General features: G+C 42.1%; 2 protein-coding genes across 2 annotated transcripts in view; one reads left to right on the plus strand and one right to left on the minus strand.

Annotated features, from left to right (window-relative positions):
- LOC117727036 (beta/gamma crystallin domain-containing protein 1-like) lies at positions 1-24,178 on the plus strand. Its single transcript, XM_034527002.1, is given in 23 exon segments — positions 1-70; positions 2,518-3,932; positions 4,366-4,541; positions 4,544-7,818; positions 8,051-8,224; positions 9,769-9,804; positions 10,446-10,564; positions 11,741-11,900; positions 12,264-12,403; positions 13,772-13,898; positions 14,650-14,685; positions 15,361-15,521; positions 15,696-15,819; positions 16,375-16,520; positions 17,615-17,741; positions 18,265-18,294; positions 18,423-18,535; positions 19,070-19,202; positions 19,580-19,719; positions 21,608-21,731; positions 22,115-22,273; positions 22,712-22,874; positions 23,463-24,178. Coding segments are annotated over 23 exon segments (7,170 nt in total). The 5' UTR covers positions 1-67; the 3' UTR covers positions 23,552-24,178.
- LOC117727037 (reticulon-4-interacting protein 1 homolog, mitochondrial-like) overlaps positions 24,100-26,085 on the minus strand; it is a 7,989-nt gene continuing 6,003 nt past the window's right edge. Inside the window, 1 exon segment of the mRNA XM_034527003.1 lies at positions 24,100-25,139. Coding sequence (XP_034382894.1) covers positions 24,942-25,139 — 198 coding nt within the window. The 3' untranslated portion in view covers positions 24,100-24,941.

The following is a 26,085-nucleotide window of genomic DNA, read 5'->3' on the forward strand; positions in this document are numbered from 1 at the left end:
CGCAGCGGGGCCATATCTGACCGGTTTTATTAAGGAGACAATCGAGAAGGCCAGAGAGACACTGATCATGGTAAGCACTCCCTCTCTGTCTCTGCAAATGTTTGTAAAGGAGTAAACTCAGAGCTCGTGAGCCTTTCGGTCGATAGACTGTGGGTCCCTTGTTTGTTTTGGTGTCAGGAAGCTTGGAACCTGTTAGACCTGCAGGCTTACGTGGGCTCAGGCTGCCAGGCAGCTTTTCAAATTATATTAATGAGCGTAACGTTATCTCTGTCGCAGTAATTTCATATGCCAACACGTTTCAGGAGGTAAACTACCTCGTAAAAAATAGATGTTATGTAAACATGAATGACCTGTAATAACAGAGCCGTTAAATTTACGTCTAAAATGATGACTTTTTTTAAAATCAAGTAATTACCGGAGCCACTCCCACACCTGAGGCACTCTGGGTTATGTGACAGTTGGAAAGTGAAAAAAGGAAGCCTGAATTAAAACGTGTGTCATGTAACAATAGCTATATCTGATTAAAAATGGAAAAGTTGAGATAATAACAACAAACCTGCAGGAAAAGTATTTTAAGGGTTAAATTCCTCGACTAAGCAAAATGGAAACACTGAGTTGAGCTGCCCGCCAAATGAAACAAGAGCGCGCAGGTTTGGAGAGCCCAAAACCAAATTCAACAGGCCCTGAATGCCACACAGTCAGTGCGTCACTTCCCCTGGAAAACTTTCTTTGAACACTGCCTCTCGCTGCCTTCACTACTCCGATAAATGTAGGAATTTTGAGCTCAATACCCAACATTGCCCTCGACTGCTTCAGCAAAGCTTTAGGAAAGCAGTGTCACTTTAGTCTAATAAACCAGAGTTATTGCATCGATTTCCAAACTGTAATGTTCATGCATGTTTATAAACCCATTATTAGACACCATAGGGGTATGTTGGACCACTTTGGAGAGTTATAATGCTGCTTTTGTTTACTAAAACTCAAGTTCCATATGTGTGTACTTTATTAGCCAACTTGGTCTTTGCTACAAGATGAAATGGACTCACATTTGGACTCACTTAGCACGAGGTCTAGCAAGTGTCTCACATATTTGAAATACTTTGATACTTGAGGTGCAAAGCTGCAATGCGTCAACATGGGTGTTTCTCTACTCATCAGTGTTTAGCATTCTGCGGTAATAATTACAATTAGTAATATTATTTCTACTTATCTATTATATTAATTTAATTAAGTACCTCTTCTTGTCTTTCAATTAACAGACATGTTTTTTTAGAAGTTGGGAGATGTGTACTGATTCCGAAGATCTGATTTGCAGTCCACTTTTTATTCCAAAAGAACTTCTTGATATTGAAAGGCCAAACAACAACTACCTGTTCTAATGACAGTAGAACAGAACACATCACTCCTCTAAAAAAACTGTCCTCCAGGAAGCTTCAGAAATATTAGAAGTAATAAAAACACTTAATAAATACATATAAATACAGCTGTTTGTAGTAGAGTAAAAAAAAGCCTCCGAGATGGAGGCTGGAGTATAAAGTATAAAGCTTCCAATAATGGAAATACTCGAGTAAAGTCTCTGGAATGTGTCCTGCAGGCTATCGAATAACTTTACTTGTGAAGTAAAAGTTACATTCTACCACCGCTAAATGTATTCGCGGCGCTTTTAATGTGACTGGCTGAGAGTTTTTAAATCAATATATGATTGATGCAGCCAGTTATACGATGAAAACCAGTCCAGCCAGACTAAACAAAATGTAACCGCTCGTGTCAGACGTTGACGAGAAGCACCTGAAGGCAACGTTTTACCACCGTGTCATGCGCGGCTGGAGGAGCAGAACTTCCACAGCGATGTAACAGTCTGCCGAGTTGTGGATGCGAGGAGGACTAAACACAGCATGTTCTCCAGTTAGACAAACATCGAGTGCAGATCCAGTCAGTGAAAACTTACAACAGTTTATATTTTTGATAGGGCCGGGAAGTTTTCTTCTGTGTCTAATTTGGGTGAGTTGAACTTGAAACTACTGCCAAAAGGACTTGTTCAGACAGGTTAAGGATGGATCTACAACTTTGCTAGGGCAGAATATTTTTTGTGTGTGATCAGTTTATGCTTTTAAACACTGCTATTGTTTATCCTGCAGGGGGAATGATTTTCTTTTTGTTTTATGCTCTTTAGGAGTTTTTGTTCTAAACCCAAATCATGTTCACAACCTACATAAAGAATCTGAATGATATGGTATTTACGGTAAGCTTACGGGTTATAAGAACTCCTGCATGTATTTGCTATGCTGAGAGATGCATGGCCACACTAAACACAGTTTCTATGAACAAACCTTTACTTTTTTAAGCCTGCCCTCCATTTCCTTTGTTCATTGGCAAGTTATAATATTTGCACTACCATGTGTAACTGCTGCCACCTCATCTAAAGTTTGCGTATGTTCATTGGAAATATGCATGCTTATAAACTGCCACTGCTCTAGGAGACATTAATGTGGGTTATTATTCTCTGCTTTGATTTAGTCTGAGAGCCCCGAGGAGCAGGAGAGCACTGGGGTCTTGGGTCGTATCGGGAGCTGGCTCTCTCCATGGAGGGGAAAGGGTCCAAAAAGTCCCACTGAAAATGCCTCCCCGACTAGCGATCAGGCTCTTAAGTCAGAGGGCGAACAGGAGAGTGAAGAATCTGTGAGACTCCGGGCAAGGACACAAGAGGGGGAGGAGGAGAAGGACCAGAGCTCCAATCCCAATCCATTCGGTCTCTCCAGAGACATTTTTCCTTGTGAAGAGGAGGACGCCACACAGTCTGCCCACAGAGGCGTCTCTGTTGTGAGCAGCACTGGAACAGCAGAAGGAGGTCCAAAGAAGGAGGAGTTTGTGGATTGCAGGAAGAAGAGAGTCGGGCAGGCCAAGGAGAGGGAGGAGAGCAGCAACGGTAATTTAGCGAGCGGGAATCCTGAGACAAATGCCAGTCAGCTGACACATCTCTCTCACTTTTCTGAGCAGGGTGTGGTATGGGAATCTGACCAGGCCCACACCCAGCCTCAAGCCCAGAGACAAGTACAGGCAGGCAGGAGGCTCAATGTGTACCTGGAGGAGACCAGCGTGATTCACTTTGACCAGAACACCTGTGCTGGACAGGAAGTGATCCAAGTCACAAAAAAGAACCTCAGAGTCCTCGCCAAAGTAAAGTCATCACCAGATTTTGATTTGAGCTCAAGTTCAACAAATGCAGAGAACAAAAGGACAAATGTGAGTCCTGCTGTTGGGGCACATACTTACTACAGTGCCCTTGTGGGGGTGTCACTGACGTCACACAAAGAGTCACAGTCAGAGCCTGAACCTGAAGGACAAACAGAGGCTCACAGCATGGGGCGTAAAAACGCAGCCAGAAGGAAATTGAGGAAGAACTCTATGGGAGATGAAGGGAACGGCCCCCAGGAAAAAATGCCTCCCAGCGCCGAACCTGTCCCACAAGTAATCCCTCCATCAGATAACTCAGTGACCAGTCCTCAGGGCAAAAGTCCAAAGACTCACATGGGAGAGGCATCTGTAAACTCCTCCTCCAAGCACAGTACCACCTCTCAGACTTCATCTGAAGGAGCAGAGAATAAGACTTCCGGGCCTGTTACAGACACGCTGTTGGACAATTTCCAGGACTCAAACTCAGACATTGCAACCCCTCTGGCATGTGCGGTTGATGTCAGCGCAGACATGGAGGAAGACAACAGTGTTTACAACAAAGTGGAACGGAAGACAGAGACACCAGAGTCCAAACGCAGGAGTATGAAAGTTTCTCGGAGTGAGGTGAAGCTTTTTACAAAGAATGTGCCTTGGAATTCAAAGCAGAATCCAGCGGGAGACACCGAGGAATTTAAAGCAGTGTTGAAAAATGACCAAGATCAAGCAAAGGATAAGCCCAAAACAGAGATCGATGTCAGGTAAGTCTTCGCCTTAATGTGACATTTTCAATACAGACACAGCGGTTTGTGAATGAATACAAAAAAAACGAATCGTCATATTTCCATAACCTGTAAATTATATCGAAAGGTTTTCAGATAACTTTCACTTTAAATGCCCCATTTGTCAGGAGTAAATGTAACAAGGAGTGTACCTCCAACATTACAGACATTTTAATATACCTGTTTGTCTCACATAACATTGCTGTCAAAAGAATGTGCTGTGTGTGGAACAATGGTGTGAGTCATAACACACACAACCTTGTAATTCAAAGTTGTACTGTACACACACCAGATGGAAAAATAAGATTTAATTTAAGCTGTGCAAGTTTGATACATTCGTCAAAATCAAATATGTAAAATGTTGCTAAATACAAATTGTGTGCTTGAATCCATAACCTCTTATCATACACAGACTACACAAGCTGAAGAACATCGCCGAGGAGCCTAAGCCAGTCGTTGGCCACATTGCAGATAGAATCAGCCTCTTTGAGCGCCCGGCAGCGGGCGTCAACAAGCGGGCCTTCCAAAGTCCGAGGAGTGCTGATGTCTCTCCAGTCAGGAAAGCCACGCCGATGTTGAAACCAGATGTAGAGTCGTTAGAAAGAGGTCAAGATCAGCAGAACGTTCCGGCACAGCCAGGTCCAGCTCTGTGTCACCCAGTGGGAAGAAGCCGATGACGATCAAGGAGCGAGTGAGGAACTACACAAAGGCATCTGATACCGGGGGCGGGCCGACGCAGCCTCAAAAGCCAGACATGACAGGAATGTCTCAAAAAGCTACCTCATGCATAGTTTCTGCATCCAAGTCATTAGAACTAGACAATCAGGGTAAACTGGATAATGAAAAGCAAATACAGCAAGCAAAGTCAGAGATAACATTAAAACTAGATGGACAAGATACCGCCGGTGTAGGGTTAAAGATTTCCATTCCTAAAGAACCAACAACGGACTCTAACACAAACCACACAGTGGCCTCGAAAACCGCAGATCAGGTTATGGAACCTGCCAGAGTTGAAACAAATGTTCCAGCTAAAGGTCTGGGTTGTGTAGAACTGACCAATAGCATTAGCCCACAGTCCAAAGACCTTAGCAGAACAGGCTCCCGCTCTAAAAGAAGAAAAGGTAGGGAACCAACCAGTCCCATCAGCCCAAATAGTGAATTCAAACTGGATTGCTCCACAAGTAAGCCAGAGTTCACTGCTATAAAACAACAACAGGTGGATGAGTCTGCCTCTAAACTACTCACCGAGAAAGTCTCATTACCATCTGATAAAGCCCAAGGAAATACAGATACCAGACAGAAAGCATTTAAGAAGGGGCCAGAGGTCTTAGGAAAACAGAAGAAAATGTTGGATTCTTCATTTAAAGAGGAGAATATTGACAAACCGGTAAAGAGGCAGGAGGGAATGCCTGAACCATCTGTCAGCAAAGATGAACCTGATACTGCTGCTTATAGCAGTGGAACTAAGACACCTATTGACAAGGATCCCGTTATTTTACCCCAGAAGGATAAAAAGGCAGGGGGACATGGCCTCGTATTGGGAGAAAATGCCTCCAAGGACAGTAGAGAAACTTCAGCCTCCTCCCCCTCACCGGTGCTTGAACGACCTATTGAGAAGCCTGGTTTGATGGAGCAAGAGCCACCTGTTGAACAACCGAAAATAGGAAAAGAATTGTCAGTGCAATCTGAATCCACCGAGCCAAATAAAAACAACACAGGGCAAACACCGAAATGCCCGGACAAGGACATAGAACTAATGAATCAGGCTGAGAGTAAAGATGTGGGGAAATTGGAAAATGTGGAGGGCGTAAAAACCAATCCGACTGATAAAAAGAACAAAGACAAAGCACAGCAACTCCTGCATTCATCTAAAAACATCACAAAGGCCGAGATTTCAGAAAGCAGACAAGGTACTGCGAGGGATGATGAAAGAAAAGATGCGATAAGAAAAGATGAGACACAGCCGGCTAAAGTCATAACAAAACCTGAAATAATACAACCAAAACCAGCCTCTGCATCCTCAGAAAAGAACAGCACATCATCGGACCTGCCTGCTCAAAAACAAGGTGTCAGACACACAAAGATTCCACATACAGAAAAAGCTGCTGTTTGTAGCGTCACTCAAACTAATGAGGCTGTGAGTGTGACCGAGACTGCAAAAGGGCCGTCAAAAGGAGAAAAGGCAGCAACTGTGCCCTCTGAGTTGCGAACAAAGTCTATAGAAAGCCCTGGAACAGAGCCAGAGCCAGTGGTGGTTGCAGCAAAACCGCAGCCTCATTCTGAATCCGTGGAAAAAACAGAGAATTCACCAGATGACTCATGTGCAAATGGAGCTAATGATGCTCAGTTCTCCAGCTCAAAGTCAATAACTAAAGCAACTACAGCAGCTGAGAAAGTGAGTGTAAAAGCCGCTGACGGCACTCCGGCGCTGATAACTGCACAGACTGATAATACGTCGGAGAAGGAATCGTACGATAAAAAGTCTTTGCCTTTTTCGGCCTCGAAATCTTTGAGCAGCAATGTAGCAAGGCGGAGTGATGGGGGAACAAATTCAACTGTGGAATCAGTGGCCTCAGAAGTCTCAGGAGATATAACGAAACCAGCTCCTAGAGCCCGACAGGGTGAGGAATCACAAAATACAGGAAGTAGAAGTGATATCATTTCACTCAAGGGTGCAAAGGAAATAGCACAGAGCCCCTCTGATGGTGCTGCTTCCAACTCCACAGTTGATGTTGTAAAGAAGACGGCTGAGAAAACATTCCATTCACTAATGAACGATCTCTCCCCTGTTGCCAATGGTGATATCTCCCCACATTCACAACTCCACACGGTCGAAAAGGAACCGGTCGACAACAAACCAAGTCAAACTCAAAAAGCGCCCACTTCCCCACATGCTAATAAGCCGATCCCAAACACAACCCCGCTTTCAACCATGAAGAAGTTACATTTTCCTCAGGGACGAAGCAAAGACGATTCTGCAACGCGGCAAGACGTTCCCTCGAGCTGGCTGGATGTGGACTTCCCCAAACGGAAGCTCAAAGTCTCGGTGCCCAAACTGAGCTCCTCTGGAAGTGAGAGCAATCTTCTGGACACTTCTGGGGAGCTAGATGATAATGATTTCATTGAGAAGATCCAGAAGCTTTGTGCACCGTTCTCCCTCCCGCCACGTAAACACACCCAACTCCGGCCCCCTCAGCCACCATTTGCCCTGCCTGCCATCAGAGAGGCACGCTTTGAGAAGACGTTTGACCCCGAGGAGTTTAAGTTTGGCTTGAGTAAGAAGAATCAGTTCAGTGGAGACACAAGCCCGAGCCTCTTGGCCTCTAAGTACCAGAACAAGGACACAACATCTGTCCTGAAGCCTGCCAGGGCTAGTTTGGCAGACAGGAGCATGCTGCTCAGTATACTGGACCCTCACTCTCGCCACAGGGACAACAGTCAAGACGAGGAGGATGTCAAAGAAGAGAGAGATGACCATATCAAGGTGAAGTCTCGCTTGGAGGGGAGCTGTGTCCTCAACAGCCTCAACTCCTCCATCTTCAGAGGGAAGAGGAATGGAGTTCAAACGCAGGTAGAGGGCACCCACTCCGGGGATGTGTCACCGAGCGAAGCCCCCCAGCTAAGCCCTCCAGAGGGCACCCCGCCGCCCCCGCCAAGCCCAACTGCCTCAGCTCCACTCAAAGACACACGAGCCCCGAGCGACAGAGAGGAAGCCCCGGCTGCAGAGGCTGTGTTCAGTGACTCAGGCCTTCCACTTCCCCTCTTTAACGACATCAAGCTGCCGGACTATTTGGAGAAGTACCTCCCCCGAGAGCCACGGAAACCAGAGCGCAGCACACAAGGACAGGAGCAAGTCAGAACTGAGGTCAGTTTTTTCTGATATTTTCACCAACTAGAAATGATACGAATGTTAAAATTGTTGTCATCGCACAGATATTTCCCAGGCAGCATACATCTTGCAAACACAAGTTGAAGTAAGAGAAGTTATGATGGCATACTCATAGAAGCACGTGCTCTGTTTTTACTAAAAACGTCTTTGCGGTACTTTTTCTTCTACATTTCATGCATACCTGATGGTTTTTTGGTTTGTGCATCAGGTTATTGGAAAGATGAAAGCTGCAGCCTGCGAAGCAGACCTGGCTGTGAAACCAGGTCGAGAGCCTCCTGATGCTCTGCCTCCATGTTTTCCTGAGATTCCTCCTATTACACATTCTATACTCCTTGAGCATAAGCAGCCACCGGCTCTGCCACAGGCAATACGAAGTAATAACGTAAGTGTGCGGCATACAGTTAAAAGGTTACTAATAGTTTAGTATTATAAAATTACAAATTAAAGTTGCATATCCTTTGTCTGCTAGCTGCACTGGGGGGTGAGTTAGAAACTCTGTATAGCCTTCATTTCCCTGAACTGCTGCACAGCAGTTTTTAATGGAATTTATGAATTGTTTTACTTTATTTGCATTCTGGTATCATCTTAGTACAGAAACTTCTCAATCCACAAAATAGTGGGTCTTTTGTCTTGCTAATACTTAAAAATGTAACTAGCAACTAGTGATTGTGGTATGCTTTATTATTCATTTGACATGTGACATAATTTCCAAATAACTTCTTCGAACGTGTTCTGAAGAGAACTTTGTAATCTGGTACTAACTATAGGGAAAACATGTATTTCCTTGAAAAGATTAAACTACATGTTTGATCATAGCATCATCCGTTAAGATTTAACATTTTTGTTCTCCATATATGTTGAATTACATGTTTGTCAGTGGGAGAATCTGACTTTTTTTGTATTTTCAAATGCATACACAAATTACAAATCTATAAAATAGTTTACCATTTCTAAATTCTGTTGATTAGCCTGCCAATCAATAACTGTTTGGTCAGTAAAATGTCAGTGAGTGAGCAGGATTTCCCAGTTTGCCCCAAAGATAGTTTCTAATCTGAACTCGACATGTAAATTAGATTATTATTGTCTGAATAGGGAGCATAAGGTTGACTGGACCGTAGAGCTTCTAGCTGGCACATTAATTACTTTACAATAAACAAACGATGTATTCCGATGCATACCATAATCAAGAATAATAAAGCAATTAGCAATATTAGCTAGCATTTACTTCTTAAAAGGCATCAAGTTTCAATCTTCACGTTTCATCAGGATCAAAATTATAAGAAACATTAGTAAATACATGTTCACAAAATATACTCAGAAGTTTTTTTCTAAATTGAACCAGTTTGCCTTAATTACTGGTTTGGACTTATATCACACAGCTCCAAAAACAATATATCATTATCTGTACGGAAGTCTAAGACATAGAATAAATTAGGATGTATAGTATGTAGACATAACTCAAAGGATATAAACAATACGTCTTATAAAACAAATTGACAGTCATTACAAAGTATTGGAACAGAACACATTATTTTTTTATATGACCTCCCCAAGTAAATATTCACAATTGTAAAGGGGATTACTTCAATAATGAATCAATGGTCATTGAATAATTGTTACTGACTTGATTTGTCAAGCTTTCTAGGGACTGCTGTTTTCTTTCAGTTTTCTTTTGCTTCCAAGCTGCTTATTTTGAATGCTGTGTATACTTACCAGTGTGGTACATGCATACAAATAAAAACCAGGGCCGTCTCCATGGACCCACTGGGTTTTTGGAGGTAAACTGAAAGGTCAGCACATTTAACGGGCTAAGAGCGGCAGCTCCAACAAAAACAAAAACAGATGAGCTTTTATAGCATTTTATAGATGTTTGCAATTGTATGTGGTCACTGTCGCTGTAACAAATGATGTGTTTATGCATTCCAGATAACTGCCAAAGGATTTCACAAGCGGCCTGGAAAGGTACAGTAGGCACCGCTTTGCCCAGATACAATAGAAACAAGATGGAGAGAGGAATCGGAACAGACTAGCTCTGTTCTGTGAAAGCATCTGCTTTTCATAAGGTGTTCTTGGGGGTAAACAAAGTATTAAAAAAAACAGTCATGATGAGTCAATGCTCATCTGCATTTGATTACAACCAATGCTAAATGCTGCCAACGCAGTGCAAATATTGTAGAACGTCATTATTAGCACTGCTTTAATTCAGTCTAGCTTCCGCTGTGATAGGGATCCTCTGTTATGAGTAAACAAAACAATAAGCCCTGCATTAGAAATATCTCACATTTCAGAGTAGATTTGATGAGGGCTTTTAAAATGCTGTGTCATTGACGACTCCTCTCTCCAGAGCAGCTGGCACGTATGAACTCAAATGTAACTTGTATGTTAAAGTGTAGCATTACATTAACAGTATGCCCCGGTGGTTTAAGTAATTGCGTGCCTGTTCGTGCTTTTCGGTTCAGAGAACATAGATACGCTTTTACTGTTGCATAATAGAGGATAGAAGGGAAGCACCACAATATTAGGCCTTTGTCAGCGCTGGGTGAATCACGATTTCATGCAATGCCATTTGCTTGTTTTTTACACTACCCTTCATGTCTCCACAGATGGTGTTGTTTGAAAAACATCAGTTCAGTGGCCAGGCGCATGAGGTTTTCAGGGATGTCGCAGATGCTACTTCTCTGCAGCTCTCGCCTCTCATATCTGTTCAGGTTCTTCGAGGATGGTAAGTAGCTACAGTCAACCGGAACCTTTAAATGATGCACTGAAATGTACGACTAACAAGTGGTTTTAGGGATGCCAGTGTGGCCTCTTAAGGCCCCTGAATGTGTCATTATGTTTAATGAAACATCAGCATTGAGACTTCTAACATAAAATGATACAGTATATCCACATTTTTTACTTAAAGGGGCCCTTGGTGTTTACTTGTAAGCAAACAGTTTATTTTTACATTCAGTGTTATTCTCCCAAAAAAGTATCCATGTCCTTTAGTCCTGGCAGTGTGTTGAATGCCTTTGCTTGCTTTTAATTTTAATGTTGAAACCGGCATTGTTTATCTTCTTGTTCTCTGTCTTTGCTGGAGCATTGCTGTGTCATCACCACATTCAGATCAGTGGAAAAGTGTGCAACCATTGGCAGGAATTTGGATGTGTGCATGCTCATGTGCGTGCATGTTGCATTCTCGCACAACAATTTAAACCAAATGTGCTCCATAACAGGATAAAACAAACAACTTCACAGGGTTCCTTTAACATCCAAGGTGGATCTTTATGTTGCTCTCCCAAAAATAGAAAAGAGTTACATAATGTCTTGCATATTTCTATAATGTAATAATTTGCAGCTATGTCGTTATAATTATGTGGTCATTAGATAATTATGTGGTCATTAGAGCCTGTCTCTGTTGAAAGAAAGAAATCCTCCTACTAGCACATCTAAAAGGTGTAATCAACCAAACATATGGTGTTAGTTGAATCTGTTTTAAAAATCAAAGTGTAAAAATGACATAGTTCAGTTTAGGGTAATTATGTGCGGTGGTTGCCGGGCAACCAGCAGAGACCTCAGGAAATGACTGTGCCTGGTGAAGAACTTTCTTTTTTTCTCGCATCACACAAACGGGATATAACATGGAAATTAGTGATCTGTTATCTATCTGTTTTCCCTGTTTCCAGTCTTCATGCTAAGCTAAAATAGTGGTGGTGATCGTAGCTGTAGCTTCATAATTATGAAACAGAAAAGTGAGTGGTGTTGATCTTTTCATCTAACTTATGGAAAGAAAGCAAATATTGCAAATTTTAAAATGTTAATGTTTTGCTCTGCACTTTTTATTTTTACCACACACATTAGTCTAGTTATTCCTCTTTCTTTCCAAAATATGATGATCAGATTTTTGTTTTCACTACAGCTGGGTAATCTATGAGAAGCCTGACTTCCAGGGACGCTCAATCGCCTTGGAGGAGGGAGGCATTGAATTGTCAAATGTGTGGGCAGAGCCAGGGCCGGAGGCAGAACCACAGACCAACCCACCACCAATGCTGATTGGCTCAATACGACTTGCTGTCTGGGTGAGTATATATACTTCCACCCCATTGGGCCGTCAGCTGTTCAATATCTACAACACTGTCTCCTTATATCGAGAGCAACAATATATAAAAAAATCACTTTTTTGAGGATACTAAAAAAAGAAACTTGTTGTTTTCTTGCAGAATGCTTTTTATTAAGAATTACCCAATACATAAAATACACAAAGTGCAGATAGGAGGTTCCTCCCAATTTTTCTGGATCATTTTGCACATCGATTATTATGCCCCTCTGAAACAAACTATGTGATGCTGCTTTGATGTTCAGTCCAGACATTGCAGAGGAATTATTTAAGGTCTTTGGGCCACTGCTGTTAATTGCTGTGTTTGTTTCCCCCCTCTCTGTAGGATTACAGCCTCCCCCACATTGATCTGTTTACTGAACCGGAGGGCCGCGGCAGAGTAACACCGTACCATGATGACAGCATAGAGACAGGCTCATTTGGCATCCCACTGAGCACAGCTTCCATCCAAGTGCACTCGGGGGTGTAAGTGTGGCTTCTCAAAGCAAAACATTCATTCAGATCTTTGCAATGGACCTCTGGTAAAGTGTGCGAGACAAGCAGACGCAATCCGATATTTAGCAAGACACTTCTACTTATTGTGATTGATCAGAGTGGTAGATAGATAGTTATCTGGAGATTAGATTTTATTTGAAATTAGAGTAGGCACGAAAAAAACAGTGTGATTGCTTTGTAGGAGCAAAGCATAAAGTGCAGCTAATGAGAAAACCCCAGTGCTCTGCAATGTTGTTTCTATCACTAATGACTGGCAGTCACACCCAGCCGAAATGTCTTTTTAGGGGATGTTCCCAGTGTCTAGCTTTGAAAAATAGCCGAGCGATAATGATCATCACTACGTTCCTCAGAGTTGATCTTTCTTGGTTTGACTCACTCGTTTGCCTCTTCAGGAATGTTCGATCTGCTGTTGCATGTTCGGAGAGGCAGTGGGTGTGGGGGCACTTGTTAAGCGGAGAGGTGGAGACTAATTAGAAGCAAGCAGACAAAGGTGGCGATAGAATTTGGCAAAGGGGAGAATGTTTTTCCACGTGACAAATGGAGGCATCCAGGACATTTTGTGCCCTGCCCAGTTAATGACAGTTTGATGTTATTTTTTCACAAAGCTATTTTCATTGATTGGTAGAAACCAGACATTTTGGAGAATGTTTCAACATTCCTCCTCATCTCAACCAAAGTAATTGATGTTAAATGCCAGCAAATGTTGCTTTAGTTCCCCCCCCCCCCCCTCTCCCCCTCCCCAGTGGAGCAACTGTTTAGCAGAAGTAGTTTTGTGTTTCACTCATTTTCTGTAACATGCACCTCGCTCAGTTGAGTTTTCTGACTATACTGACTCATTGGCTGCTGTTATTATGAATCTTTCAGCGCCATAAGTTTGGCATCAGTTGTTGGTATCACTCCCTCAATACTGCGTTTCGCTACATAAATGTATCAAAATGCCACAACATTTGTCAACAAAGGCTTCCCACAAAAAAAAAGAATTGTAAAAGAAAATACTTTCATCTGAAGCATACCACTCCCAAGATATTATATTCTAAAATAAATTGCTTTTGTGCTCTGCTGTAGTCGGATGACTCATGTTTGACATAAATATAAAATATCTAATTAAAACACTGCCCTGGCCTAATAATACCTAATTTACCAAGCAAAATTGCTAGTTATATCTGTAGCTGCTGATGTGGAAAAACAATGAGTTTGTTCTCTTCAAGTCAATTATGCCTTTCGTAAAAGCAACAAGCCATGCAAGGTCATCCCTCCTTGCTTTTAAAACAACCAAAAGGGACCTTTTGACTTCATACTCAATAAACATGCAATGTGTGTGTCCCTTTTTTCCTTCAGGTGGCTGGTGTTTAGTGACCCGGGGTTCCAAGGCATGGTAGCGGTTCTGGAGACGGGAGAGTACCCTGTTCCTGACACCTGGGGCTTCACATCACCCTTTGTTGGGTCTCTTAGACCACTTAAAATGGTTTGTTTTTCTGTGCAACAGCTCATGTACACAGCAGAGAAAAGGGGATGGGACATGTTAACTTGCCATTTCTAGCTACACTCGTGGCACGGCATTGCTGGTCGGCCCACCACTTTGTTTTCCGACTGATTGGATTGCCAATAAATCTGTTTGTACCAACATTCATGGTTCTCAGAGAATGAACCCTAACGACTTCTGATGATCCTCTGACTTTCCATATAGAGCCAGCAGGTCAAAATATAAATGTTTCTGGAAAATATCTCAACATTTACCAGATTGATTGAGAGACAATCTGGTACAGACATTCATAATGTCCAGAGGATGAATCTTAACGTCCTGACTGTTTCTTTGGCACAACCGGGAAGTTCATATTCATGGCTGGACAACTGTTGATTGACATATTTTATGCACATATTTATGTCCCACGCAGGATTAATTATAATGACTTTGAAGGTCCCCTGACTTTTCATCTAGTGCCATCATTGGGTCTAACTTTTAAATGTGTCCAATATTTTGGTTTATGATCAAATACCTGCAAAATAAATGAAATTATTCTTGTTTCCATTCAACTATAACTGGTTTTGCTTGCCAAAACAATTGTCCAATTATATTATATTTCTGTTGCTCCCTGTCAATGTTTACGTAAATGACCAAATTTGGAAGAACATAGAAACTTCTGCATAATAGTTTTTCACAGTGTACATTTAATTACTGAAGAAAGAGGTTGTTGATGATGATGTTTCTGTTTCAGGGTGGTTTCAAAGTGGAGAACCCTAATGAAGTCAAGGTAGGAACAACATATTTTCTTCAAATTACTTCACTTGTTCTATGTGCTTGTTCTCACAATGGTGTTCATGATTTAATGATGAAAAATACACTTACGGATAAACTTATGGGACGCCTTCCAAAAACAGGCAGGCACCAAAGGTACTGTAAAAAAGAACCACACTAAAACACTGGAAGAATAACCATATTAATCCAGGTGGACTTCATCACACAGGGAGATATAGTGAATTGACACTGAAACAGGGAGAACCAACAGATTAAATGCACTAGGAGTTAATTAACTAATGAGCACAGGTGTGGTTCAAACAGGAAAAGGACAAAGGCAGGAAGTAAAACCAAATGAGAACACATGCGAAGTGAACGTACAAATTAGAACAGGAAGCAGACTAAACATAAATGAATAACACAAAACAAGGAAAACATAGAAAACCAAACCTCTAGAGAACTGATCACATAAAAACCAGATGGATAACCTAATAAAGGTAACTAAAATATTATAATGCCAGTTTGTCTTCCCAAAGGTTATCTCAATTAGGTGCATTTGAACACAAATAATATACAGACAACAAAGACATGAAAAAGGTATAGTAGCAAGGACAGAGCTGCATTTAGTAGCATTTTATCTATTCAATTAGCTGATAAGTGTAATGTAAGGCGTGTTCTTTCTGTATTTCAGGCCTTGGTGTATGAGAAGCCTGGCCTTGAGGGCTCCTGTTGGGAAATTGACAGTGACATTTTCAGTTTTGATGAAAGTGAAGGAGACATGGCTACTGATGGAGAAAACTTGGACTCGAGAAAACTGAAGTCTGTTGGTTCTTTAAAGATCATTGGAGGACTGTGAGTCTTCTACTGCATAGTTCATTATCTGCGCTTACACAGGATCAGGTTACGTGGCAAAGTTTATTCAGGACTAACTTTGCTGCCAGAAAGTGATTATAAGGTTATGTGATGCAGTCACGATTTACAAATACAGCTCTAACCAGCAACGCGGGTGCACTTCTTTCCTTCCAGCTGGGTCGGCTACAGCGAGCCTGGGTTTGAGGGCCAGCAGTACATCCTGGAGGAAGGAGAGTACCTGGAATGCAGCGACTGGGGAGGCTCAGACCAGCTCGGGTCACTGCGACCAATCCTGGCTGTGAGTACCTCAATGGGCAAGCTCACTATATACCTTTGTGTGACCAAATTTAAAGGACAATACATCACACTATGTGACACAAAATAATATGCTTAAATAATGGTTTGACCAACATGGGTTTGTGAAGGTCATAATTTGTTGTAAAAAAAAAAATCCATGTAAAAGTATTCAGACCAAAACTTATTATTGTTGTTTGGATGTATTTAGACTGGAAAACAACAGAATGATTAAGATTAGTATAAGATTAGTATAAGTAATGCTCATCAAGCAAATATATCAGTCAAAACTAAAGTCAAGCAAATATGACACGGTCTGTCATTCCCCAGGGTCCACTTTCAGTTTGGCCACTGTTCATCTTGAATGTGTCATTAGCTAAATGAAACATGCAGTTCATGCTCTTAATAATATTAGTTTAACTTCTTTTGTTACTAATTTCTACTTCTAAAGGGGACATTACAAAATAAAGGTTAAGAACCAGTGTATATTGACTTTGACTATGCTCATTTATTATGTAGCTTCTTGGTGTGACGCTCATCAGATGCTTTTATTCCACAGGACTTTATTTCTCCACACCTCAAAATGTTTAGCGACAAAGATTTCGGTGAACTGGGAGTCAACATTGACCTCACGGTGCCCGTTATTGACATGGATGGCACAGGCTATGGCGTGAAGACGCAGTCAATCGATGTCATCAATGGCGTGTAAGTGTCATTATACTTCTCCTTGGAACTTTCACTGCTGTCTGAGCAGTGATGGTAAATAAAAGGTTGGACAGTTTGCAGGGACTACTGTGTATCCTGCGAAATCAAACGGCATAAAATATGCCTCTGATTATTAGAGGCCCGGCGCTGTTTCAACTTGATAATCACTTCAGGCTACATGCCCATTGAGTTATTGCGCGGTCGGTTAGGCCGCCGCGCCCATGTGGACGCGTCGAGACAGATTACTTTGATCACTAATGTTTAGTCTGCCACACCTTACTTCCTCTCTATGTAAAACATCTATTGAGCATGCTGCCTTCCACCCTGTTGTCTCATCATCTGTATTATTGTTGTACATCCTGTTTAAAAAAGCAGAAGATCCCATTAGTGGCTGTGTTCCCTTGGTGTTTCCATTTCTGTTTTTTTATGCGATGATCAGCTGAAAAAAAAAAAAAGCAGAAGTAAACAAAACCAGAAGCAAATCAGCATGAATCAGTTCTCAAATCAGAATAATGTAATGCAGAACATGCGGATTGTTGCTACCCAAGGGAGAGGCTAACAAAATGGTGAACATGTGTGGACTGTAACATTTCGTCCTTCTTTAGGAGGCAGGACTCTTGCAACGCTGAAGGGTTATTCTTGCTGTGCTGCTAGACTGTTATTATTATTGCACAGCCTCGCCCATGTCGTGCTGCCGCCCTTCTGAGTCTCTGATTGGCTCAGTGTGTTAGTATAGCATTGCTGAGAGAGACTTGTTTGTAGTGTGGTGGTATACACACACACATGCAGGCAGACACAGATGTTTCCAGAACAACACACACTCTCATACAGCTACCCGAGACGTGCTCAATTTGCCAAGAGAGTACATACAGGACATAGCTGCTGAGATACGACCACATGGGAGGCCGTTATCTACTTGGACTTTGAGCAAGAATTGTTGACATTCATGATAAAGAAGAAGAAAAAAACATTTGAATTCTTGTGGTTTTTAATGTTAGCAAGGCTTTGTTTCTCTACTAATTAAGATATGCGAGAGAGAAAGGACAAAACACAATTCTGAAACGGTTAATTAATCCTTCTGTTTCCTCTCTCAGCTGGGTTGTGTTTGAGGAGCCGGGCTTTTGTGGTGAATGCTACCTCCTGGAGAAAGGCCTGTATGGAAGCCCAGCGGACTGGGGGTCGCCACAGCCCAGAGTGGCCTCAGCAATGCCTGTTGTGTTGGTAAGTGCAGCGACTCAGACCAAGTTATGAAATCTTGATGTTTCCCACTGTAGCGAGGCGCTTTCATTGCATGTGAGCAGTCGCAAAACTTGTGACCAAATCAAAGGATTTCAGAGTGTTTTAGATGAGAGACAACCCTTTATGAAGTAGATTATGTGTGCAAGCATGAGTCATTGGCAAAGCCAGAGCAAATTGTGTTGTGCAGAGTGGGAAAATACTTGTCATAAGACTTAAAAGGGAAAACATCATAAATGCCAATGGTGAGTCATCGTGAAGCTTCTTCCATTTCAAACCGGATGATGACAAACAGACATAGATGTCATGCAAAGTCTATCGCAGTGTTACACTTTTAAGTTCATTGACTAGATGCACTCAAATTAATATAATACAGTATATTATTTAGTTTAAATTATAAAGTAGTTGGTTGGTTATAGTCTTTCCCATCTATGCATATTAGCATAGACTTTTTGTGTGTGATGCAATGCATGTAAATGGCTCTCATTAAGCTTTTGTTTGCTTTCAGGATGATTTTGAGAATGCAGCCAAATTTAAGGTATGTGACTGAAAAGAATGACACAACACTTCTAATCTTGCTGAGATTGCGTTGGTTTTATCTGATGAAGGGTGTGAGAGGCTCAGAGTGGATGACTCAGACTTGTTGTCTTGCTCTGTGTGCTCCAGGTGCAGCTTTTCTCGGATCCAGGTTTTCAAGGCTCTGTTGTCCCTCTGGAGGAGGGTGTGGCCTCCCTGACGGACAGCGTCTCTGTGGCCTCGTGCAAGGTTCTGGCTGGAAGGTGAGTAATATTGCACACTACAATATATAATATCACACCATCGTTATTTTGTTTTATGATGTAAGTTGAATGGTAGGTACTTGAAAGTCTTTCCACCATCCTGCAAAAGCAGGAATAGGCTGTTGTGCATTTCCCAAAGGTGCTCTGATACAATTGTAGCTGCATATTATTATTTTTCTGATGTACTCAAATGTTACATATTGCTCATATTACAAGAGTATTGAGATCTGCTACACACTGCCACTGCTCCACTTACTCACACATGGCCCATATCGCAGCAGCTTGAGCTATTCTGTACATCTGACATTTATTATGCTGTGGTATTCATATTAATGTGATATATTGTTTAGTCCTGTGCTAATATGTAGTATGTTCATCCCTATAAGCATGAATAACCAAGCGTAATATACATAGTGTGACTCGCTGTGTACCAGAATTAATGTACATATTACAAAATGTGACACCTACTGTATATCATTGTGTGTGTGTGTGTGTGTGTGTGTGTGTGTGTGTGTGTGTTTATGCAAATGTCAGCTGGCTGGCATTTGAGGGCCAGGACTTCACTGGCAGGATGTACGTGTTAGAAGTGGGGAACTACCCAGACCTGAGAGCAATGGGCTGTCTCAATGCGAGATCCTCCATCCTGTCGCTACAGACTGTTGGCTTTGTAAGTTTATTTTCACCTTTCCAATTAATATAACAGCTACTGCCTTTTATATATTCAGTCAAACTTAACAGGTATTAAATGTCCATATAAATAAAACGACGCACACAATTCACCGACCAGGTAGCCTCCCTATTTTAGATGATGCAAATGTATAAAATGTAAACGCTGAATGAGTCACGACTGATGATCAACAACAGGAGTGTCTTTTTAGAAGACAATTTCATTTAACAGAAGACAGAATTGCCAGGGAGCAGAAAAGTGTGAGAGTTGCCCGTTTCCAGGGAAACCTCAAGAATCCCTTTCATTTCAACCTGCAGCTCTCCGCCCACTTTGTTCCTTAATGTACTTTCTCCCTCTCTCTACCTCTCGCTCGGCAGGAGTTTTCACTGCCATCCATCACTCTGTTTGAGCGGTGTGGTCTGTGGGGTAAGAGGGTGGTGCTCACGGATGGATCAGTCAACCTTCAGCTGGCTGGAGGCTGCAGCAGAGTCCAATCTGTGCTAGTGGAAGGAGGCATGTGAGTACATTACAACTGCTGTGTGGTCACTCGTTCTGTAGGAATGCAAAGCAGCGAAGCAGCCGTCGCCAAGTTCTCCTCTTGGTGTGAGTTTGGCAAGTTAATTAACATAGCCTGTTTCTTCCCGGTTTCATCTCTTCACTCACACATCCTTCAGGGAAAATTGTTGATTCTCCTATTTAAAAGTTATCAACTGCCAAGTCGGACCTGTCAAATATGTTTTTATTCTTAGTCCGTTGCGTGTGGCAAACCACACTCATGTATTGTGTCACCACTGCAACAATAACTTAGAGTTAGAGCTGAAATGTCAACAGACAAAGCAAGGTACTTGCATTTAAAGATGAAGGATTTTGAGATAATAAAAGAAAGATAATAAAAAGTTTTTTTTAAATTGGTAATGGTTACCTTTGCATTTGCAAGAACAGTATTACTGTAATCCAGGTCTGATATCCAGGTAGTAAAGATGGCCTCCATGAGTTATAGGTAGCTTGTATTGGCCTGTATGCTCAGGACATGCTGTTTTATAGAGTGCAGCACCAGCACATCTCATCTGTGGCAATACTGACAGGTGGAGTGATGATGGAAATCTGCTGCTGATGTGCGAGATTCAGACTCTCTGTGTGAACCAATGCTGAGGAAATAAAGGGCTCACAGTGAGCCAGGACTGTCTCTGTAGTGGCACATTCCTACTGCAGGGAGAGACTGGCACTCAGCCAAAAAGCAGGGCCATTGAGATGTTTAGTGCCACAGGAAAATTGGATGGCTGTGAAGCTCGGCACATTTTAGAAGATGACCTTTGGCACAGGGCTGTCTGGAAGAGACGAGGGCTCAAAGATACAGCTACAAGTTAAAGAATACTTTATTCCTCCCAGCATCACAAGTGAGACAGCCTGGGTTTATAACATCAAAACAATTCTAACCAATGTTTAATTTGTTTTCAGTTTATTTTATATAGCCCAATATCACAAATTGCGAATTTGCCTCAGAGGGCTTTACAATCTGTACACAAACGACATCCCTGTCCCAGGACCTCACTGAAAAAACTCCCAAATAATAGAAAAAAACCTTTCACAGGAAAAAAAGGAAGAAACCTTCAGGAGAGCAACAGAGGAGGATCCCTCTCCCCGATGGACAGATGCAATAGATGTCATATGTACAGAATGAACAGCATTACAAAGTTACATAATCTCATTCAATATGACAGAATGTATGAATGGACCTCCAATCCATGAAAAAAGAATGAGGTAAAGAGGGGGGGGGGGGCGGGATGGACCCTATGAGTCACAACGACTCCGGGGAGGAAGCAGAGTTAATAAGGTGCAATGGAGAGATGTAAATTCATCCATAAATAGAGAGAGAAGAGGAGAGAGGTGCTCAGTGTATCCTAAAACATCCCCCAGCAGCCTATAAGCCTATAACAGCATATCAAGGGGCTTGACCAGGGCAAACCTGATTCAGCCCTAACTATAGGCACTATTAAACAGGAAAGTCTTAAGTCTATTCTTGAATGAGGTGACTGTGTCTGCCACCCAGACTGAAAGTGGAAGCTGGTTCCATAAAAGAGGAGCTTGAGAACTGAAGGCTCTGGCTCCCATCCTACTTTTTAGGACTCTAGGAACCACGAGTAGCCCCACAGCTCTCTAGTGGGGCAGTATGGTACTACAAGCTCCTTAAGATATGATGGTGCATCACCAATCAAGGCTTTGTAGGTGAGGAGAAGATTAGATTTATGTTTTTATTTTACCTGTTTTAAAACAAGAAGTTACATCAACCGACATCCACAGACGGAAGAAGACTGAACTGAGAAAAGCTGAGCAGGTGGTGTTGGTTCATAGCAGCTGCAGAACATGTATAACGCAACTGTGTTTTTGTCTTTCTTCATCACTAGGTGGGTTTTATACGAGGGAATCAACTATCGGGGTCCTCAGATTTTGCTGAGACCCGGGGAAGTGCTTGACTGGCGCAAGTTCAGCAGTTGGCAGAAAATTGGATCCCTTCGCCCTCTCATACAGGTATATCTTCACTCTCCACAATAGGCCCAGGGCTTTCAGTCCTATGCATCAGAATTACTCCCTGAATTAAAATGTCATTAATTAGCGCTGCACAGTACAAGCTGCAAGCCTCTACAGCCTACTTATTGTAGCTAATTGTGTCATTGTTTCAGTTAAGTCTGCAGCTGACATTGTAATTATTGAGGCACTATCAAAATGTTACCGTTTGGTGGAGAACATGATTCATTACTTTCAAAATGGATATTTTCAGATTGGTTTGTATTGAGCTGAATATAGCTTACTTTAAAATATGTTGTATGTCTCTTTCAGGTATTATGAGCCCTATTGTTCACTGAGCAGAAGCCCTGAGTCTATGTGATTGGTCTTGTGTGTTTTCTGAGTAGAAGCGAGTGCACTTCCGTTTAAGGAACAGACTGACGGGGCTCATGATGTCAGTGACCGGCGATCTGGATGATGTCAAACTGATGCGGGTCCAAGAAACAGAGGAGACGGATGGATTTGAACAGATCTGGTTCCACGAAAATGGACATGTGCATTGCAAGGTACCGGTAATATAATTACACTACTCCTGAAGTCTGCCCCGTGAATAGTGCCATGAATGAGTCATGAGCGAGCTTTGAATAAAGCAGAGGTGATGAACAGGTACAAGCAGTGCGGCAGTCAAGACCATTTTAATCATGTCAAAATAAATTCATAAATCTAATCTGAATAATTTGAATTCTGATCAGGTCCAGTTCAGGTGGATTTTATTACCACAGACCTTGTGTTACTACGACGTAACCTCAGTCAATCTTCTATTGCTGTGGTTCTAATAAAAAGATAGTCAACACTATTTCTGAAGCACAAACCTCCCACATCATACGAAACACTGGTTCCATTGCAACGGTTCAAAGCATATGCCCATGTGAGGTGTAACATTTAAATAATAGATACAAGAGACAATGAATAAACGGTCATGTAACTCCTCTCTGTGTCTCCAGCTGCTGGAGGAGTGCTGCCTGAGTCCCAGTGGTAGCGTGACGATGGCAGGAAGCCGCGTCGGTCTCTCCCCGAAGCCAGACAACCAGGACCAACTCTGGAGCATCACCCCTGGGGGATTCATCCGCTACACCTCCACTTCGGATCTGGTCCTGGACATCAAAGGTGAGTCATCTGTATGTGGCATGACTTGGACCTTTAACTTGTCTTCAATATTACAAGACATGATGCCAGTGAAGTATGTCCAGGTTTTATGACGACACACTTTCATACACTTTATGTTCAGGTTAAAGAAATTGTAACATCCTTCAATTTGAAATATCCTTGGTCCCCAGTTAGTTTAACATGCAAGATGCATTCCTCATGACACGACTACTGTTACTTAGGATGCAACTTATGACAATATTTAATAACTCACCACCAAGCCTGTATTTATAACAGCACTGTAACAATAGTCGCCTCCAATTCAATTTATGTTTATTGGAGTTCCACCTAAATTGAAAACGGTGTTTTTATGTCAATTACTGACACCTTGTGGACTAAATCCTGCTAGTGTACAAACGATCCTCATCTGCACTAAGATGCAAAGTATTGTGGATATTACTTATCATGATAATATTTTACATGACATAAATGAAAAAGCTAAATGTTGTTAACATTATCATATAATATTATGGAACATGCGCTCATCCTAGCATCAGTAAATATAACACTTCATTGAAAATAACACTTGTACCCACAATTCTGTTTCAGGGGGCACTCACTACGACAAAAACCAAGTGATTCTAAAAAGACTTGATCCAAATAACCAGCAACAACAGTGGGATGTGGAGATTATATGAAAACATATGAGCTGCTGGACTGGTTCCTTAATAACATATCGGAGGAAAACCTCGACCAGAGGTTCCGTCATGCAGCTGCAAGACAACTGCTGATGGGCGAGGTACGTCATTGGAACGGCTCATCCTCTGCTGCAGGAGGACTACAACGATGTCCGAAGAGGAGGCCAACGTGGAGAGCTATGGATAAATCCCTAAGAATGTATTATTACCGAGCTGTCGGAATTTTAATTACTTCATATTTTACACTTAACCAGTAATATATCCTCAGGCTTATTTCTTTGTCTTTTCATTGATTAATTATGTTCGCCTGATAATTATGTTAAACATTGTTAAAGCTTTTCCATATTTGAATGCAAGTTCATGTGTGTGTGTGCAATCTATCCACTTAGCGTGCATGTGTATATACACACACATATACACATATATGTGTTTATATATACACATACATTATATATATATATATACACATACACACACACACACATACGTACACATATAGCCTTATCTGCAAGCTGCATGCAATATGAGGAAACAAACAATACAAGTTCCCATGAATCTTTTTCTTTGTTTAATCAAATGTATACAACACAGAACTCTTGTTTTCAGAATAATAAAAATATTTTTGTCAATAAATGTGTTTAATACATTGTACAGCACATCGAGCAGCACTTGGTTTTCAACAAGGTACAGACTTAATGCTTCAGATTTCAAGTTTCATTATTTGTTTTTGCCCAAGTAATAAATTGTTCCGCTGACTTACTGTAACCTGCATTCACGCAATGTGAAATGCAACAACATGGTGGGAAAGATTCCCATAATTACGACATGGTGGTTGTCAAACAACTCAACATGGACAAACGCAAAAAAAACCTCCACCATGTGTTCAGTGTAGTTCTGTATGAAATACAAATAGCCACCCGATTTATGATTTAATGAAACTTCTGTGGAAGGGGGTAGCCTGGACCAAGGATTCCATTCAATTTGGAGTAGAGTGGCCTTGGTGGAGGTCTGCGCTCTGTGTGCCCTCTTAGTTTAGTGTGTGACTCCTTACTGGATAGATTACAGCAATCAAAAAGCTACCAAAAGCCTGGTTGGAACAGCTGGGTGCTGACCTAAATGGCATTTAAAGTCCACGGCTGGTAATCATTCTAACTTTACCATGACGGGAATGCTGCAGAGCTCTTGTGAAAACTTCCGGACAGTACAGGAAGGAATAAGCTTTACCAAAAGCAACAGTTGGCACGCTCCCATTACAACCTCAGGTCCCGCTGGTAGTCTGCTGCATCACAGCTGCACCTCTGCCCTCTTTGGTAAACAGTCTGCTGCTGTCAGGAGTGGCCTTTTAAAAAGGTAAGAGGAATCACAGCTCAACTCGTACTCCGCCCAGTCTCTAGTTTTGCTTTGCCGTTTCCTTTACTTCTTGCTCACACTCTGACGTCTCTGAGCGACCGTTTTGCTCCTCGGCCTGTTTGTCATCCTCTTCAGCCACCCTGACTACGGTCTTCCCTCTGGCGTGGCCATTCTCCAACTTCTGAAAAGCCTGGGGCACCTGGGTAAATGGAAACTGGGCCTCCACGACTGGCAGGATCTGCAGTGAACCACCAGAAAAAATATCATGAATATATGCTTAAAATCAATCAGGAAGCAAAGTCAGGAAACAATTAGGAGATCATATTTAAACCCTCAGCATATCATCCATGGGATGAATAGTATTATGCCTTTGTTTTGATGGGCAGAGGAAATGGATGAGTAGACTGCTTTATAAGACAGCACTATTAGTGGAGACAATATAATTACATTTTTCTGTGACACCATATGCATACATCATTTATGGGATGAAGACAAAATGAATAGGTTTTTCTATAAAATACTACTGGACCCAAAAGTCTAAAGTGCATACTATAGATGCATTCCCCCAATTTACACCACTGGGAAATTATAGTAATCATTTAAAATCAATTTAGACAAGCAAATGTCCACAAGCTCCTACTGCTACATCATCTCTGCTCTCGTAGCTGTACATGTGAACAAGTGTGGGCAGGACAAGGAATGTGATGAGGCTGGACAATCCTCTGCTAGTCCCACAACACGAGCAGCCAGGCTGGTCAGCATCTCTTGTCGTTAACAATGAATGGGGAGCGCAGTTGCGTCACACTGGAAACCATCCACACTTCTGGCTGAGAATAGGACATGCAGACAGAGAGGGCGCATGTGTGTGTGTTTTGTACGCGGGGGTGGTGGAGGGGGTGAGATGCCCATAGCTTCCCGCCACTGGTCTGAGTGTGCCGCTCGCTGTAAGCCCCGGGACAAAAGGACAGAGGTCCCACACGCTTTTTGCGAATGGCTGCTCAGCACTGTTTCAAAATCCATTCATCGTCTCCAACCGTGCGATGCTCACTCCTTAACAACGTCCAGGGGAGCCTTGCATACAGGCACGTATGGAATCCCTGGTATGTCCATATTTAATATGCTGAATGATCTCCACCCCTGCATGGATTTCACCATCAGGCTGTGATTACTGTGGAAATGGGAGG

This window comes from Cyclopterus lumpus, chromosome 24 (genome assembly GCF_009769545.1).
Source record: "Cyclopterus lumpus isolate fCycLum1 chromosome 24, fCycLum1.pri, whole genome shotgun sequence".
Taxonomy (NCBI): Eukaryota; Metazoa; Chordata; class Actinopteri; order Perciformes; family Cyclopteridae; genus Cyclopterus; species Cyclopterus lumpus.